The following is an 18,952-nucleotide window of genomic DNA, read 5'->3' as shown; positions in this document are numbered from 1 at the left end:
GCAGAAATAATAATAATAATAATAATAATAATAATAATAATAATAATCTTTAACTCAGAATTCTATTCCCTAAGACAATGGAAAGACATAACATGCTGAAATAATATATGTATATATATTTACATATATATATTACATTATATATATATATACACACACACTCAACTTAAACTTCCATACCAAGTGAAAATGTTATTTTTGAAATACTAAGGCAAAATTAATACTTTTTCAAACAAATAAAAGATGAGGGAGGTCATCTTCTCAGGCTGGCACTGCTGTAAATGTTGAAGAAAAGTCTTCAGGAAGAAGAAAATATGGCCAAAATATGGACCTATACAAAGTAATTAAAACCAGAAATGTAAATATATGGGTAAATATAAAATATAATGTCTTTCTTATTTTAAAAGACATATTTCAGAGATGACTGTTTAAAGCAAAAATAATAATTCATTTGGGGAGGGTCCATTACATAAATATGTGGAAGTAAAATGTATAAAACTATAACCTAAAGGATGGGAGGGGAAAATGGAAGAATACTACTGTCGGGTTCTTACATTATAAATAAAGTAGTATAATCTTATCTGAATGTACACTGTGATAAATTAGTGGTCCATATTGTCAACTTTAGAGCAACCATTGAAACATAGCAAAGAGGCCTAACTAATAAGCCACTATGGAGATAAAATAGAATGCTAAAAAGAAGGTAGAAAAAAAGGACAGATAGGACAGATAAAAGAAAAATAAGAGATGACTGATTTATATTTAACCATACTGATTATTATAGAAAATGTAAATGTACTAAGCAATAAAAGGCAGAAGTTGCCAGACTAGAGATAAATGCAAGACCAAATTGTGTGTTGTCTACAAAAGACTCACTTTAAATGCAATGTGTTTTATGTTTATTTTGTACTGCGGAGTGTGAAAGTGTTCACCAAACAAATTGAAAATGGGGGAAAGTTTAAACTGCTCAGATTTAAGTTTAAGATTAAGTTTAAGTTTAAGCTTAAGTTTAAGTTTAAGCAGCTCTCCAGTAATTTTGAACTAGTAATGTTGCTGCCAATACTTGTTATGATCTTTTGAATTCACTAGAGAAAGGCAGGGCAATACTTGATTCTGTATTCTTAGGTATCATTCTGTTTTTACGTATATATAGTTGCTCTTGAGTGAAATTGTCTAATAATTCAGTTTTCATAATTACAACAAAATTTTATAATTATTTAGCTTTCATGAATTAATAAGGTTTTATTACAGACATTTTTTGGTAAAACTACGTTCTCAGAGAGGAAAATGTATACTTTTACTTTTTTGAGAGTAATAAATATTAATATAAACAAGGATTAAATTAAGCTGTTTCATTTTTAACTGCAAAAAAATGTAGTCAAATAACTCTATAGAATAAATTATTATTGAAAAGCCTCCAAACTCAGCATGGAGTGAATTGACATTTCCATCTGAACTCTAAAATAATCAAGTATATGCAAATTCACATTCTTAAGATTCCTCAGCATATAAGATTATTTCATAGTTAGTCTTTTTTTCTTTATTTGTAGTCTGAAAACAAGCCCTCATCTGAAATAGAAACTTTTCTGGGAAAACTATCTTTAAAATTCATGAAATATCTACATTATAGGTTATACGGAAGGGAGAAGTGAGTTGCTGTTGGATTTGCACGGCCTGCAAAGAGAACGAATATGTGCAAGATGAGTTCACCTGCAAAGCTTGTGACTTGGGATGGTGGCCCAATGCAGATCTAACAGGTAGGAACTGCCTCACTTGGAAACCTTGTCCCTGACTATTTGCCTTTCCAATGTGTCCATCGCTCAAATGAGAATGATTAGCTCATGTCTTCTCAATGTTAATTTACAATGCACACTTTTTAGTCCTCATGTCAAGGAGTATGCATAAACCTCATACGTTTTCTATAATGTATATTGAAAAGAAAGTTCCTGTAAATCTAAATAACAATGAATTGATGTGTGGTGGGCTATGCTATTATAGAGTTGTTTTCTGTTTTTCTTTAAATTGTATTTGAAGGTATTTCTGGCCACCTGAATTTATATTTGCAATCATTTCTTGAACATCTACCGTGGACGAGGCACTACTGTAGGCCCTAAAAATAGAAAGGTAAATGTCCCAGCTTTTATTTTGTGTAAAATCTATCAGGGAAGAAACATGGAAAAATATAATAAAACATAATATAATTATTGAAATAATAGAGATATCTATAAAGGGTGCGTAAAGTTTGTTAGGCAGGCAAGAAGATGAAAGGAATTTCAGGCCTAAAGTAGAACACAGGAAACATGAAAGTTGATGACACCTTTGCAGAAAACCATAGGACAAGCATGTGGGATTGGTAGGTAGGCACAACGGCCCAGTAGAGTAGTGGTCAGAAATGAGAATCGACAAGGACACTGGTGGGATGGTAGAGGGCTTCTGTGTAACTTTCCTCTACATGTTTGGACTTTGGCTTTAAGCACAGGAGAACCACTAAAGAATTTTAAAGTGGTGAATGACATCATGATATCTGTATTTCTGGTATGCTTCTTGTGGTGGTATAGAAAGTTGTTGTATTGATGCAAGTGAGTTATTTGAAAAGGAGTGGATTAGGACAGCTAGAGTAGGAATGGAAAGGAATAAATGAATGCAACAGATGATTCACTAGTAAAACCAACGGAATGCAGAGGGATTGATTATATGAGTTTGTAAGTTTCCTAAGAGTGATGTTTATATAAATGAGTTTTGTTTTTCACAGACCTTGTTATGAGCTTACAGAGGAGAAATGATTCATAAAACTTTGCATAAATTTTAGGAGCCATAGAGGCTTTTCTTTATCTGAGTACATAGACACTTCATCATCTGAATAATCTAGCCCCTTATCTTGTCATCTTAGAAAGAGGGAGCTGAGGCCTAGAGAGGTGAATTCATATGGCCAAAGTCAGGAAAATAGTGAGAAGCAGAACCTAGACCACTAATGCCTGACTCCATGCCTTTCTGGGTGCTGTTGAAAATCATCCGAAAGTGTAATATTCTTGATGGTTGGACACTTTTTTACCTGTTTCAAAGTAAGAATATGCAACTAAGAAATCATGCAGTTTATTCAAAATACGTCAAAAATGACTAGGTAAGTAGAACTAGGTCACGTAACTAAAATTATACTTACTAAGTCACAATACCTTGTAAAATGTTAATTTTGTTAGGAAAAAATTAAACTGAGTAGCAGAAAGCTTTTATAAGTCACCTAGTACAAAGGTCCTTTTTAAAGAGAAGAAAAGTAGATCAGAACATTTTGAAGGTATGAACTTCATCTCACTCATCTTTTATTTGCCAGATAAATTTCATGCCTAAAAATTGCCCAGGAATTACCCACCTCCAGAGATTCCCCTTTGCTCATTCTGGAGTGGAACTCAGAAGATCCTGATGCAATTACTTCCTGTCCCACCCATAGAGAAACACCACTCTCTGGCGCATAGCCTGATGCCTTGAACATACTAGCTACTTAATACACTTTTGTTAAATTGAGGTAATTAGGAAGAAGGGACTTACCCAAGGTCATCGAGATCAATGCAATTGGTTAATAGAAAAACCACCATGAGAATTCAAGATTGTTTGTCACTGGATCTAATGAATGCCCTCACTCTGCCATGGTTGCCTGCAATGGCCTGGCTTGGAAAAGCTTTTCCAACCTCATTTTGGACTCATGCCTTCCCTCCACTTAGACTATTTCTCTTCAAATTTTTATCCTCCTTCATAGCATGTGCCTCCTGCCAGGCCTCTTTTTCTTGTATAAGTAGGTCCGCTTAGATGGCCATTGTGTTTGAGAGCTGGGGTTGACTGACAGTCATCCCGCTCATCTGTTTGACTGAGATCACAGCTGACTAGGAAGAAGCTCAAAGACAAAAGTGACCTCTTTATCAGATTAATCTCAGGAGTCAGAAGTCTTGGCTTTGAGGTATAAACATTTTTCTTTTATCTACATTTTTTGGGCTTTCTCAAACTTCTCCTACTGCTCTATTTCACTTTCATTAGGGCTTATCTCACACACTAAAAAAATTTCTATCCTATGTTAAAATATTAAGATAAAAAAACTTTTTTAAAAAACCTGATATGATGTAATACTGGAACTCAAGGTCATGCCTTTTATTCCCTGGAGATGCTCTATTGTGGGATTATTGTATATTTTCTGTCCACTGCCGAATGATCATTTCCATTGATTAGGGATCTTTAACTTGGTAAAATATTTTAAAATTCTCCTTGATTAAAATAGATGAATATTAATACAATTACATTTCTAACGATTTAATATGCCATGATCTATTGTATGCATAAAAGTCACTTTAACATTCTAATGAGTTGAGCCAGCAACTCCTCAGACTGTGCCCTTAGCTAATAACAATAATCATGCAGCTATGATTCGGTCATATATTCAGATGATGTTGCAAATCTTATCTTTAGGGTCTTTCACAATATAGATTCCTCATTCTAATTTATACTTATGTTTTAATGATCCATATTGATTCTGTGTTTCTTTTGGTCTCATACATGAATGGAAAATGAAATCCCATTTACCATTTGCTTGGTGCCATGTCAAGCACAGAGCAAGGGCATAGTCCATGCCAATGTGTTGTGGGTGTTACCATGGTAGCGGTAGTTGTGAAATGAGAAAACCCACGGGAACAGAATACTAAAAATCAGTAGAATTACTCAGAAAAGTAAACACATTGCCTTTAAGTAGGTATTTGATTTATGGGTAATTTTTTTTACTAAATTTTAGTTAAAATGAGAAATCATTCTTCTTTGAAAAATAGTGTATTCTACTGAAGTAAAATATACATTTTATTTTAATAGTTGATTAAAAGATACTTTAAATCACTTTAAAAGTTAGCTACTTTTAATATATACTCCATACATTATAATATTAATGAATAAAACAGGTTTACTGTGATTTTATTTCCATTGAAATGCGGGGTTTTTTTTTTCTGGCTATGAAGAAATTAGTATATTTCTTAGAGAAAGTGCTTTTTGAAACTGTTAAAAAGTTTCTCATATTTTCTTCTTGTGAAATTGCACATTTTAATTCAGCACTTAAATCTCACACTTTATTTCTTGTGATACAAAAACAGGGATCTTTTCTGCCATGATACACAGCTTGACAGTAGTTTAACAATTTGTGGACCAATTATATGTAATCCAATGCTACTAATTTATTTGTAAAATAAAATAACAACATTCCTCAAAAGGCAGACTACGTCACATTTTCTCATTAAAAAAAACACACACAGAAAATGCTTTATAAACATTAACTAATTTTAACAACTTTTTCTCCATCCCAACAGTTGTTGTAACCTCTTACACTAGAATCTGCTAATTTATTTCCTTCTGTAATAAACACTACCATCTGTTTTGTGCCAAGTACTTTTTAAAAACTGGGAATATACAGGTGAATGAAGCAATGTCTATATCATAAGGGAGGAGCTTCATATGAAACTAGCCATGTAAACAGCCAACTGTAAGTCCTACAATAGAGTTATGTGTAAAATGTCAGATAAATATGGAGCAGCTATTTTTCCCTGGGAAGAAAAAAGCCTTTGCAGAAGAAGGGACATTTGAACTGAGCACTGAATTACAAACAGAATTTCACCTGGTAGAATTTCATTGAATTATAATAGAATCACTATTTATACTAATTTTAAAACAATCAGGGAAGCATTTTGATGAAGCTTTATGTGATCATGATGTAATATTGCAAATGTTATGAATTACCCCAAGACACTTTGCATAGAATTTTATTCCTTCATTCATGTTAAATTTGACTTGACCTAAATGGAAAAAGTCTGATAGCAAATTTCATCCTCCTCTAATACATCTGGATCTTATAAGCACAACATTTGATTCAAAAAATAGAAGTAGCTACCAGTCCTCAGATCAGAGTTGTTGCTACCTTTCTTTGATTTTGCTCAGTAATTTGTAGTCAGCTTGAAGGAACTGACTTGTCTGAGAGCTCTGAGTTCTCTGTAATAACCCTAATCATAAATATTTGCCAGGACCTGAAGTTCTCAGGGTTCAGATATGGTATGCACAACTCTCACAAAGTCCCCCTTTTGAGTTCGGCGGTCAGGTGGACACAGTCTCCACTGGTTGAAGGCAGTCTCCCCTCTTTCTAGTCTTGGGATAGCCAAACACACCTAGAGGTTGGATAACTGTTTTTTAAAAACTTCAAAACAGGACCTCGAAAAAAACCACATAACATGACATTACATAATTGGACAAAATTGACATTATAGCTAATTCCCTCAAGATGGCAAAGCTAATGTTTCTCAAATTTAGGATAAATTTAAATTTATCCTAAATAAAAAATAAAGAAGAGGAAGAAAAGGAAAAATAATCTAAAACTTTTAAGAAACTTACTCAAAATATTAATTATTAGTCCCAGTCTTCAAGGGATTCTGTTTTGGATGGTTCCAGATTGGCGTTGAAGAGACTGGTGTCCATATATGCAAAAGAATCTAGGATCTTCCCAAGAGATAAAGCAATTATAGTAGAGTTGCAAGTGTGTTTCTGGGTGTCATGAAAAACTGCTACTCTTACAACACGAGGCTACTTATATCCCCTCTAGCATAACAACATCGTTCTTCATTTGTATTTGATGTACTGTATAGGGCCGAGTTATTTTATAGCTAGATTGGGAAAACTTTATGATTATCCTTGGAGAGGCTTTAGTATCTATCTTTGATTATTGGTCTCATTAGGGGAACTTGGATTTATGATATGCAGTTTAAAGTTTAAAATGTGTTTGGTGGCAACCAAATCCAGTTTGCTCACTGATGGATTTCTCCTGAAACCACCAATTATTGACTTGGCTACATGACTTGGGGGTGATAAAAAGACTCCACTGAAACTTCTGCCCTAGCTAACCCAAAGCCACTGTTTGTGATAGAGACCCTGGTAGTCCAATCCACAGATAAAGTCTATCGATGTGTGAATAGGCACCTAGAGAGCTTGCACCTGGTTATCTCTCTGTCCCTTGGTGCTGATGTGCACTGTCTTTCTCGCACTATATTATACCTTTTGACTTTAAATGAAATTGTTACATGAGTGTCTTCTGCAAGTCTTCTGAATCTTTTCAAATAACTAAACTCATGCAATCTTTGCATATGCAGAGTGTTGTTATTGGAAAAGTTAGCATAACATACCTTTATATTATTTCTTTTTTATTATTATACTTTGCATTCTGGGATACATGTGCAGAATGTGCAGGTTTGTTACATAGGTATACCCGTGCCTTGGTGGTTTGCTGCACCCATCAACCCATCATCTACATTAGGTATTTCTCCTAATGCTATCCCTCCCTTTGCCCCACATGCCCCAACAGGCCCTGGCATGTGATGTTCCCCTCACTATACCCATGTGTTCTCATTGTTCAACTCCTATGAGTGAGAACATGTGATGCTTGGTTTTCTGTTCCTGTGTTAGTTTGCTGAGAATGATGGTTTTCCCGCTTCATCCGTGTCCCTGCAAAGGACATAAACTCATTCTTTTTTATGGCTGCATAACATTCCATGATGTATATGTGCCACATTTTCTTTGTCTAGTCTATCATTGATGGGCATTTGAGTTGGTTTGAGTCTTTGATATTGTGAGTAGAGCTGTGATACATACGTGTGCATGTGTCTTTATAGTAGAATGACTGGTAATCCTTTGGGTATATACCCAGTAATGGAATTGCTGGGGACTGCTGGGTCAAATGGTATTTCTGATTCTAGCTCTTTGAGGAATTGCCATACTGTCTTCCACAATGGTTGAACTAATTGACACTCCCACCAACAGTGTAAAAGCCTTCCTATTTCTCCACATCCTCTCCAGCATCTGCTGTTTCCTGACTTTTTAATGATCACCATTCTAACTGGCATGTGCAAATCATTGTGCTTTTGATTTGCATTTATCTAATGACCAGTGATGATGAGATTTTTTTCATATGTTCTTTGGCCGCATAAATGTCTTCTTTTGAGAAGTGTCTGTTCATATCCTTTGCCCACTTTTTGATACAATTGTTTGTTTTTTTCTTGTAAATTTGTTCAAGTTCCTTATAGATTCTGAATATTAGTCCTTTGTCGGATGGATAGATTGCAAAAATTTTCTCCCATCCTGTGGGTTGCCTGTTCACTCTGATGATAGTTTCTTTTGTTGTGCAGAAGCTCATTAGTTTAATTAGATCCCATTTGTCAATTCTGGCTTTTGTTGCAATTGCTTTTGGTGTTTTAGTCATAAAATCACTGCTCAAGGAAATAAGAGAGGGCACAAATAAATGGAAAAACATTCCATACTCATGGATGGGAAGCATCAATATCATGAAAATGGCCATACTGTCCAAAATTTATAGATTAAATGCTATTCCCATCAAACTACCATTGACTTTCTTCACAGAATTAGAAAAAACTATTTTAAATTTCATGTGAAACCAAAAAAGAGCCTGTATAGCCAAGACAATCCCAAGCAAAAGGAACAAAGCTGGAGGCATCATGCTACCTGATTTCAAACTATACAATAAGGCTACAGTAACCAAAACAAATTGGTACTGGTACCAAAACAGATATATTGACCAATGGAACAGAACAGAGGCCTCAGAAATAACACACACACCTGCAACCATCTGATCTTTGACAAACCTGACAAAAACCAGCAATGGGGAATGGATTCCCTATTTAATAAATGGTGCTGGGAAAACTGGCTAGCCATATGCAGAAAACTGAAACTGGATCCCTTCCTTACACCTTATAGAAACATTAACTCAAGATGAATTAAAGATTTAAATGTAAGACTTAAATCCATAAAAACCCTAGAAGAAAACTTAAGCGATACCATTCAGGACATAGGCATGGGCAAAGACCTTTATATAATTTCTCAAATGATGTCCACTAATGATAATTTGATACAACTAAACTATCGAGTTAGTATGATGATTGTCTCTAGTAATATCTAGGCTCAGATAAATCCCTCTTAGTAGTAAGAGAAATAGTAAAACTCAGATTTGTATAGCTTTAAATCAGTAAGGAAAGAAGTTTGAATAAGAATATACAAAGGAGAGAATGATATATACAAGAATTTTATAATGGTGATCTTGCACAGAAAATCATCATCATACGGTTATCAGCATGCTTCAAGGTCCTTGGATCAGCAGTTAACTTCCATACTCTTTCTGCTTCTGGAGGCTTTTGCAGAACTTCAGTTTAAAATCACTAATGGGTGTGGACATCAGTGTATCAAGGTTCCCTTTCATTTTTCTAGAGGGTTGGGAATGATGAGGTCATGAATAAATATTCCAGTGAAAATGTCCTCATATCACTGGATTTATACATTAGAATGTTTCAGCTAAGAAATAAAAATCTAACTGTATTTTAGCCATTGTGAGGATTGTGGCTTTTCAACAGGGGAATGCTTAAACAGAGTCATAAAATAAGCACACTATTTGAACTAGTACCTAGTAATAACTCACAGAGAGGGACAACCACATACAATCCATCTGGAGATGCTCAAAGGTTTTTTTGCAATTTTATCAATGTCCCATACATTTTTTTCCAAATTAATCTAATTACAAATGAAGCATGAGCAGGACATATTTTTGCTATCTTGAAAATGTCTTTCCATTGCTGTTTAATTGGCCAACTTGTCCTTCCAGAATAAGTTGCTCATTTTTCATGAGATGTACTTAGTTTTCACAAATATTCTTCAAATGAAACTTCTGCTTGAGATAGCTACAGATTTTCTTCCATAGGCTCCCAAGCCACAGAGAACAGAGACCTTTTAGTTTGTTTACTGAAAGATCCATAATTATGTTGATTTGGGTTATTTACTTTTTAACTCTATCTGGAAATGTCAAGCCACATATTAGATATTTTCTAGATTGGTAATTTTACATTTTAACTGTTTTTTCCTCATTTGATTCAACTAATTCAGGAGATCTAAGCCTACTTACAGACGGAGAGAATATGGTCCTTTTTATGTTAGTTGTTGAGTCTATTTTAGAACTATTTGAAAGTTTCCTAAAGTTTATTTTTCATCTTTATTTAGTTTACAATTTTGAGTATTTATTGAAAGAAAAGCTTCTGAAAGTGCCTTATGCAATGCCTTTTCTATTTTTCTTTTTTAAATGTTACGCCGATGGGTTATTTTAATCTTCTCTTTTCTCCTCTTGCATTTAAACATTTTTCTCCATCAAAGGCTAACAACTAATTGAATTAATTGGTACATATTTGACAATAAATATCTAATAAAATTTCCAAATTCTATAGCAAGCATTATGTTATGTATTCATGAAGTTTAGGAAAATTATTAACTATAGGTCCTAATTTGGCTTTATACCAGTTTTTTAATTCAACTTCTATACATCTGACTTATCTTCTAGAAAGTTGAAAATGTTATACTCTTTTCCAGTGAAAACTCTGATGACAGAGTAGCTCATTTAGAGAGTCAGGTAAAGTTGCACAGCAAAAGAATGAAATGAAAAGAAGGTAGCATTCAGAAGGTTACCAAAGCCTTGACAAAAATCATCTTTGAATTGGAAAATTTGTTTGTAGGATGTCAGCTAAAGAAATTGACAATTGACTATGGTATTTTATCTCCCAATTTGTCTAGAGCTTCTTTTAAATATTTTAATTTATCGACTTCATCATATCAAAACTTCCCGTACGGCCATTGTTATTTTAAATATCTATTTTCCTATCTATCCATCATCTATCAATCTATCTATCTATCTATCTATCTATCTATCTATCTATCATCTGTGTATCATCTGTCTGACCTGTATTGGGAAAAAAAAAAAATAGGATTAATGTGTGACTTTATATGGGAAGAATAAGTTCTTCCAGAAAAATGTTTGTATTTAGACAGAGACAAATTCCTGATACACAAGGAAGAGAGGCCACTAAGTTCTGTCAAAAGTGTGTGCTTGCTAATGGTGTCTTAGATTCCCAAAGCAAATAGAGTGTAGGAAGGCAACACACAATCACTAAAATGAAGTCATCTTTCATAAGTTGACAACACAGGAAGTATTCTTGTAAAGGTATTCTAGGAAACTTAAGGCTGAGTGATCTACCACTTTTGACAAATTGGTTATCAATTTAAAGGATCTCCAAACAGCACTCAGGGCCAGCTTGGATTGGATACTTCTTAGGCTTACATGTTCCTCTAATGTTTAGGTACTATCCCTTATATAGCCAACAGAAAAAGATGACTCAAAACAAAACAAACTCACAAACAAAAAAGACCCATAAAATAAGACTTTATGTATGTATGTAAATAATAGCAAAAGCAAAGAAACAGCAAGGGAATAAACAGATATGGAAAAAATATTTATCAAATTGTGTATCTCTAAAGTGAAATATTTGTTGACATAATAAAAAGTTTATGTCTAATTACCAAATGGTGCATTTCAAAACCAAAGGTTATGTGACTTAATATTATAAAGATACAGGTGAAATTACCTTACGCAAAGACCTAAGTTTAATGGCCTTCTATACAAAGACCTACATGATTACAAATCCTAGGATAACCACACAAATTCAGCAACAAGAGCTCAGTAAAATTAGCCCGAGCAAGAAAATCGTTGAGACTGACTCACATGGTAGTACGTGGGAAGGACAAAATGTGGGCATGAGGGGATCCAGTGAGTGACCCTGTTGATCAGAGCATCTCCTGGAATGTTACCAAATAAGGGTTCTTCAATATTATCTTGGTGAAGCCTCTAGAAATATGAAACATACTGAAGCTAAATACATATTTAAAAAAAAAAAAAAAAAAAGCACAAAAGCTGGCTGCGTGTGGTGGCTCATGGCTGTAATCCCAGCACGTTGGGAGGCCAAGGTAGGCAGATCACGAGGTCAGGAGATCGAGACCATCCTGGCTAACACAGTGAAACCCCATTTCTACTAAAAATACAAAAAATTAGCCAGGCATGGTGGTGGGCGTCTGTGGTCCCAGCTACTTGGGAGGCTGAGGCAAAAGAATGGCGTGAATCCGGGAGGCGGAGCTTGCAGTGAGCTCAGGTTGCGCCACTGCACTCCAGCCTGGGTGACAGAGTGAGATCCCATCTCAAAAAAAAAAAAAAAGCACAAAAGCTAAACAAATTGCTTACTATACTAAGGGATAGTTATGCTAGGCAGATACATTTTATCTGAGCAGAAGACTCTTCATTTTATATGGAGTTTTTAGAAAGTGTGGAGTTTAGGGATTGGAAACCTTGCAGACTCTGAGAGCTGGCTGACATCACCTGTAGCAATACGATTACTCATATGAGACTGTTGATTAGTTGGCACTCATTTATTGAAGTGATTCTGATCCTGCCTGAGTGATTATCAGAAGTAAAGGCTGACAGTACTTGCTTGGCATCCAAACACATGTTCACTGAGGCAAGTTGTTGATTGACTGACAGGTTTAGCACTGGTTCTGGTGGTTCCTTGTTGCCATGGCTACAGAACAATGAGTCTTCTCCTAAATTTACGGAAATTTTATTCTCACAATTTGGGAAATATTGGTCCAGAACAAATATTTTGTGATTACAAAATTCTGTGAAGGGGTTGTCCCAGAGCCTGACAGATTTTTCTCTCACTCTGAAATACAAAATACATTTTATTCTCCATCTAGAGAGAAAAGATAAGCCAGGCATTTAGAAACAAATTCTGGTCTTTCCTTTCCAGAGATGGGTTAGGGGAGATTTCATTCTTCCTGGATAAGTTCATTAGAGGTTACTAACTCAAAGGCCCTCCGGTTTCAGATACAGATCATTCATGATTCATGAGTAGAGGAGTGAGATTTAAGGTGTAATATACAGCTATGCAGTAAACAGGAGAATGCAGATTCTTGTAAAGAAGTCGATGAAATTTACATTGAAAGCACTCTGCTGGCCAAAAACGACTTGTCTATGAGCTGGACTTGCTTACAGACAATGACTGCATCAAAAGAAAAGTTTTGTTAGTTTATTTTTTAATAATTTATTCTATCCCATAATCATCATCTAACCTTCACTGGAAATAAAGTTTTATTTGGGTGTTTTCTTTTTCTGAACATGTAGAACCGAGTCCCATCCACAGAATGTCATCTATTTATAATGCTGATGTTGGAAGAAAAAATCATTTTTCTAGGTTCAAGTATGTCACATTAGGCTTGTAATGAGATTAAGTTTGGGGACATAATTGCCTAGGTAAGACAATGATGCATCCTTATTTGTGTAATAGTGAGCATTTTTGAAAAAGCATTAAATGCCATAAATCATGAAGGATGCAAAGATGACTGTGTCTCTGGTGATTAATATGCATGTTGTTATTCCTAGCAGAAACCTTGGATTCATGCTAAAATGATTTTTCTCATCACAGGCTGTGAGCCCATTCCTGTCCGCTATCTTGAGTGGAGCAACATCGAATCCATCATAGCCATCGCCTTCTCATGCCTGGGAATCCTTGTTACCTTGTTTGTCACCCTAATCTTTGTACTGTACCGGGACACACCAGTGGTCAAATCCTCCAGTCGGGAGCTCTGCTACATCATTCTAGCTGGCATCTTCCTTGGTTATGTGTGCCCATTCACTCTCATTGCCAAACCTACTATCACTTCCTGCTACCTCCAGCGCCTCTTGGTTGGCCTCTCCTCTGCGATGTGCTACTCTGCTTTAGTGACTAAAACCAATCGCATTGCACGCATCCTGGCTGGCAGCAAGAAGAAGATCTGCACCCGGAAGCCCAGGTTCATGAGTGCCTGGGCTCAGGTGATCATTGCCTCAATTCTGATTAGTGTGCAACTCACCCTGGTGGTAACCCTGATCATCATGGAGCCCCCTATGCCCATTCTATCCTACCCAAGTATCAAGGAAGTCTACCTTATCTGCAATACCAGCAACCTGGGTGTGGTGGCACCTTTGGGCTACAATGGACTCCTCATCATGAGCTGTACCTACTATGCCTTCAAGACCCGCAATGTGCCCGCCAACTTCAACGAGGCCAAATATATTGCCTTCACCATGTACACCACCTGTATCATCTGGCTAGCTTTTGTGCCCATTTACTTTGGGAGCAACTACAAGATCATCACAACTTGCTTTGCAGTGAGTCTCAGTGTAACAGTGGCTCTGGGGTGCATGTTCACTCCCAAGATGTACATCATTATTGCCAAGCCTGAGAGGAATGTCCGCAGTGCCTTCACCACCTCTGATGTTGTCCGCATGCATGTTGGCGATGGCAAGCTGCCCTGCCGCTCCAACACTTTCCTCAACATCTTTCGAAGAAAGAAGGCAGGGACAGGGAATGCCAAGTGAGTTGTCTGACCTGGGTTTGTCTCTCTTCTCTCTTCCTTTCTCTGTCTCGCTTTCTCTCTCTCTCTCCTATCTTCCTCTAGTTTTCTGAGTTTCTCTTCCATTTCCCCAGTGTCTTTCTCTTCCTTTCTTAATCTTTTCTCCCTTTCTTAAATCTCACATTCTGTTGCAGTAAGAATGCAGAAGTGAGGCTCCTCTCTGTTTTCATTTCTTTGAAAGAACAGGAGCAGGAAACAATCCTTATTCTTGCCTAGAAGCGGAAGCTTCGGTTCTGCCAGTAACTTACCCTTTTGCATGGGTCCTCCTATGGAGCATCATTGTGCCCCTGGAGGCTGGGTCAGAGAGGCAAGCACTAATTATAATGTCTGGTTCTGACCATGGTGAAGGTAGCTTCTGTTTTTTTTTTTTTTTTTTTTTTTTTTTTTTTTTTTTTTTATCATTCTGGAATCACACCACTTCTAAACTGGGGTGAAGGGGAGGAAAACTTAGCACCTGGAGAAATTGCCATGTCAAAATTTGATCACTACTGAGCACTAAGTATGTCCTAAAGTAAGATCCTGCAAGCAACTATCTTATCATCTCTCTCTTATTTATTGAACCTGAATGTATATTGTAATAAACATGTTCCACAATGTTATACATGCATTGGGTCATCTCTGCTACTGCAATGTCATGATCAGAATAGTTTCTTAGTCATAAAGCACCAAAAAAAAAAAAAAAAAAAAAAAAAAGGAACCAGGTGATAAGCCCAAATCTTGAGACTTGTATGTGAACACTAAAGTCCTGATGAATTCTATTCAAAGTCCAGATGAATTCTATTTCTATAATTCTTCTGAGTTGTTTGTATAATAAGCACTTTCCTATCCTTTTTCTATTTTGAGAAGAAGCATATGTTAAAATTTGCACATGTCACCTCTTTCTGTGACCCATGAATACAAATTTCATGTAATGATTTTTATTTCAAATATAGCAGGGATGCTTGAAGTTCTAAAGGTAACCAACTTAACCAAAAATTAAGTCATTTTCTCCACTAGCAGCGTTAATTTTACTGTTTCAAACAATCCTTTAAAAGTAAAAAGGAATTAAGAAAATTATAATAATAAATAAATACAACTTATAAAAATTTACAGCAGACTACTTTTCTCACCTACAAAATGAGGGACAATATTGTTCCTGCTGAAAGATTCAGATGGATAAAATAATTATTAAACAATATGTACCTTATCATGATTATTATTAAAATTTTCTTAATCCCAAATGTGATAGTAGAATTTCTGTAACTTTTCAATGTATTTCCCTTTAGTTATTCTTTGTCTAGGTCTTAACTGGTATGAAACTTCTCACTTTAACTCATGCCAAAAATTTTACATTCTTTAAATTTCTTGGTTTTGTATCTTTACTTTCCAAGCAGCAACATGGGCATCTTTTGCAGAATTTATGTACCTTGAGGAGCTAACAAGGGAGTCTTTGGGAAAACATACCTTTGAAATCCATTTTATGGATTTCAAGTAAAGACATCCCTAATTTTTTCAAAACTAAGATGAAGCTAATAATGTATGCTTACTTCTTGGTATATCAATTTTTAAGTTTGTTATAAGATGTTGATCATAAAATTTGGTTAGCCTTTTTTTTTTTTTCTCTCTTACCATGTTTTTTTATTCTAGCCAAACTGCCCTCAGTAGCAAACTCCTGGCAGGGAGTTAACAGGGAGCATGAAAGCAAACCAACAGTGCCACAAAATGGAAGAAAAAATAAACAATTAGTCTAGATGTAAAATGGCATCACTAACAATTTCCATTAAGAGGTAAGAAATAAGAGGAAAGAAAATGAAAAGAAAGAAGGCATTCCTTAAACTGGAGTGTTCACAAGGATTAAAAGATTCACTTTATTGCATCACCTACGGTTTTCTGAGGGTTCCATTACAACATCCACCATTATTCCACTCCATGTTTCCAACTACCTTGCCTTTATTATGGTTCTTCAGAAGCTTTCTTCTAATTTTGGGTATGGGTCATTTTGAAAGTTGTTCTTCTAACTATTTAAGGTAAAGAGAAAACCTACGTAATTAAGTTATCTTGTGTTGGTTCCCAGGAATATGCATTTTTGAAAGCTCTCCCAGTGATTCTATGTACAGACAGATATGGGCACCTGTTTAAGAGAACAGTGACTAATGAAGAGTATGCAGTGCTTGCTGCAGAGATGAGTTGGAGCTATCTGACGTCACATTAACAATGCTGAGCATTTCTCTCGTGGCCAGGCATTGCTGCAAGAGATTACCTTCCCACACCTGGAACCACTTTCCTTAGAAACTGAGAACATTCCCTTCATTATTAGAAATTTAGAAATTAATTTCATGTGGGATCTTGCTTTTGAGAGAAAAATCAGCATGATCTAAATTAACTGGATTTGTTGTCTAGGAAGTGCTGCTTTCATCAGTAAATTGTTGAACTATTAGCTGTTATTTATCAAGCATTATTAAATTCATTTAATAAGAGATATATTTTTAATTAAAAATTATAACCTGCAGCTTTCTGAGTACAACTTATACCTACTCCAATATGCACCAAGCAAATGAACTGACCCGGAGAGAGTATTTGAGGCTAACCTTCTATGGAAAACAATCATATGTTTACTCATTTTTCTCATTTATTTGTCTGTTGCTCCTGTTGTAACTATGTGAGACTATAATTTTAGTATATAAAAAAGAATCTCAATGCTTATGTTTTTACCTTTTTATTGCCATTTTATATTTTCCTAGTTTGTCTCCAAAGTTACAAAACCACAAACAATCTAATATTTTACAGCAGCAAAAATCTGCTAGAGTTTTGCCAACTGAAGCAAAGGGGCTAAAAACTCTAGAGAACACATCACCCAATGAGTTTATTGCTCTTCTGGATGTGTAATTCCTACATTTATGGTACACTGAGGGTGTTCAGCAGTCTGCATGTGTAGCTATAAACACAGAACAGATGCTGTAATGAAGAGCTTCCAACTGATCTATCTGTTTGAACATTGTTTTGAGGCATTGCAAGTCCAACAGCATTCTCATGACAGGCTGTTTCTGAGATACGTGGTTGGAATGATGTTGCGTGTCTGTTTTTAGCAAAGTTTACTTCAATTTTTATTTTATTCACAGCTGAATATCTGACACAACCAAAGGTTTGGGCCCTTGCTTTACATTTTCTGGAATAAAATTTAGGAGGAGCTTAATCAATACACTAGGTGTTTGGGTTACTTGAGTTATTTATAATTAGAAGTCCCATCAGGCATACTCCTAGTATGCCTGTGAGATCAATTGAAGTTACCTTTGACACCTCTCATTTCTTTAGCTTTTTAAAAAAATGAACATGCATGGAAAAAATATTCAGGACTCAGTAGATTTAAAAATATTGAAAAAATGTATTTATTGGAAATAGAAAAAAACAGAAATCCATGGACATAAATGAGGAAGTAAATTAATTAGATCCAAGTAATTTAACACTTCCTTTTAAGGCAAAATGAGTTAATATTATTCAACTGAAAAATTCAAATATCTTGTAAATGACATGCTTCTTTAAAGAGCAATTATATCAATGATTACATGCCAAACTAACATCTCTAGTTAAATCCTAGATAAATAAAATCACTGAGTGCCAAACAGTGTGATGGCACATGGAGCTGAAATGTGACAATACATTCCTATGACGTTTTGCATACAGAATTGTGTACAAAACTAAAAACAGTTACAATCCTTCCTCCCTAAAGGCATCAGACTGACACTAGGAAGTAATTTTAAAATATAGGTTACTAAGTAAATGGATATTATTATGCTACCTTGATTATTTCTTGAGTATTTGAGTATTTTTTTTTTTAACTTAGTCAAGAACCAAGTGAAATTCTAAATGGAATGATGCTCTGAGGAAATTTTCCACTTTGTTCTCTGCTAGAAACATATTTTGTCCAACAGTAGAAGCAAATAAGCCTGCAGCATTAGTCATTATGCCCTGGGTAAGCATTTTGATTTTCTTTCCTCTGATTATGAAAAGAGATGTATTAGTGAGCTTACAGCTATCACAGCCAAATAGAAGTGACATGTTCTCCTCTTTTCATTTTTGATACAGTTCTCATTTATGTTTATAGCTCTGCTCAATTGTTATTATTTTTAATTGACAGATAATAACTATACCTATTTATAGGGTACACTGTAATATTTCAATACCTGAATACCGTGTGTAATGATCAAATCAGGGTAATTAGCACATCTATCATTTCCATCATTTATCATTTCTTAGTGTTGGGAATATTCAAAATCCTATCTTCTAACTTATTTAACTGTTGTTAACTATAGTCACTGTACCCTACTAGAACTTATTTGAAAGAACTCATTTACTATTCTGGCTCACAAAGAGGATAATCTTGTCATTTTGAAATTATTTTTCTCTTAATCACACAATATGTCGCTTTAAAAGCTATTGTAATTCTTCATGATATTTATAGTAAACATCAGAAGATTCTATTGAAACATTTGTAATATAATTTTACTACTGGATAGTAATATTTATTGAGGACCAATTTCTCATTCATTCATTTATGCAATCAATCATTATTTCAACATTAAGCTTAAAAGCACTTAGGTACTTGATATGGTGCTAGGTAGTCAAGATAAAAAAATATATA

The 18,952-nt window shown here is 35.0% G+C and overlaps 1 protein-coding gene across 1 annotated transcript in view; it reads left to right on the top strand.

Moving 5' to 3' along the window:
* The window catches only part of GRM1 (glutamate metabotropic receptor 1), an 88,562-nt gene that overhangs the window by 35,872 nt on the left and 33,738 nt on the right, over window positions 1-18,952 (top strand). Inside the window, exons 3-4 of the mRNA XM_017877615.1 lie at window positions 1,631-1,757; window positions 13,365-14,295. Of these exons, the coding sequence (XP_017733104.1) occupies window positions 1,631-1,757; window positions 13,365-14,295 (1,058 nt within the window). The remainder of the gene's footprint in view (window positions 1-1,630; window positions 1,758-13,364; window positions 14,296-18,952) is intronic.

The sequence above is a fragment of the Rhinopithecus bieti genome, unplaced genomic scaffold (assembly GCF_001698545.2).
Source record: "Rhinopithecus bieti isolate Rb0 unplaced genomic scaffold, ASM169854v2 scaffold_10706, whole genome shotgun sequence".
Classification (NCBI taxonomy): Eukaryota; Metazoa; Chordata; class Mammalia; order Primates; family Cercopithecidae; genus Rhinopithecus; species Rhinopithecus bieti.
Note: the sequence above shows the minus strand (reverse complement) of the source record. Positions and strands in the feature narration are given on the sequence as shown.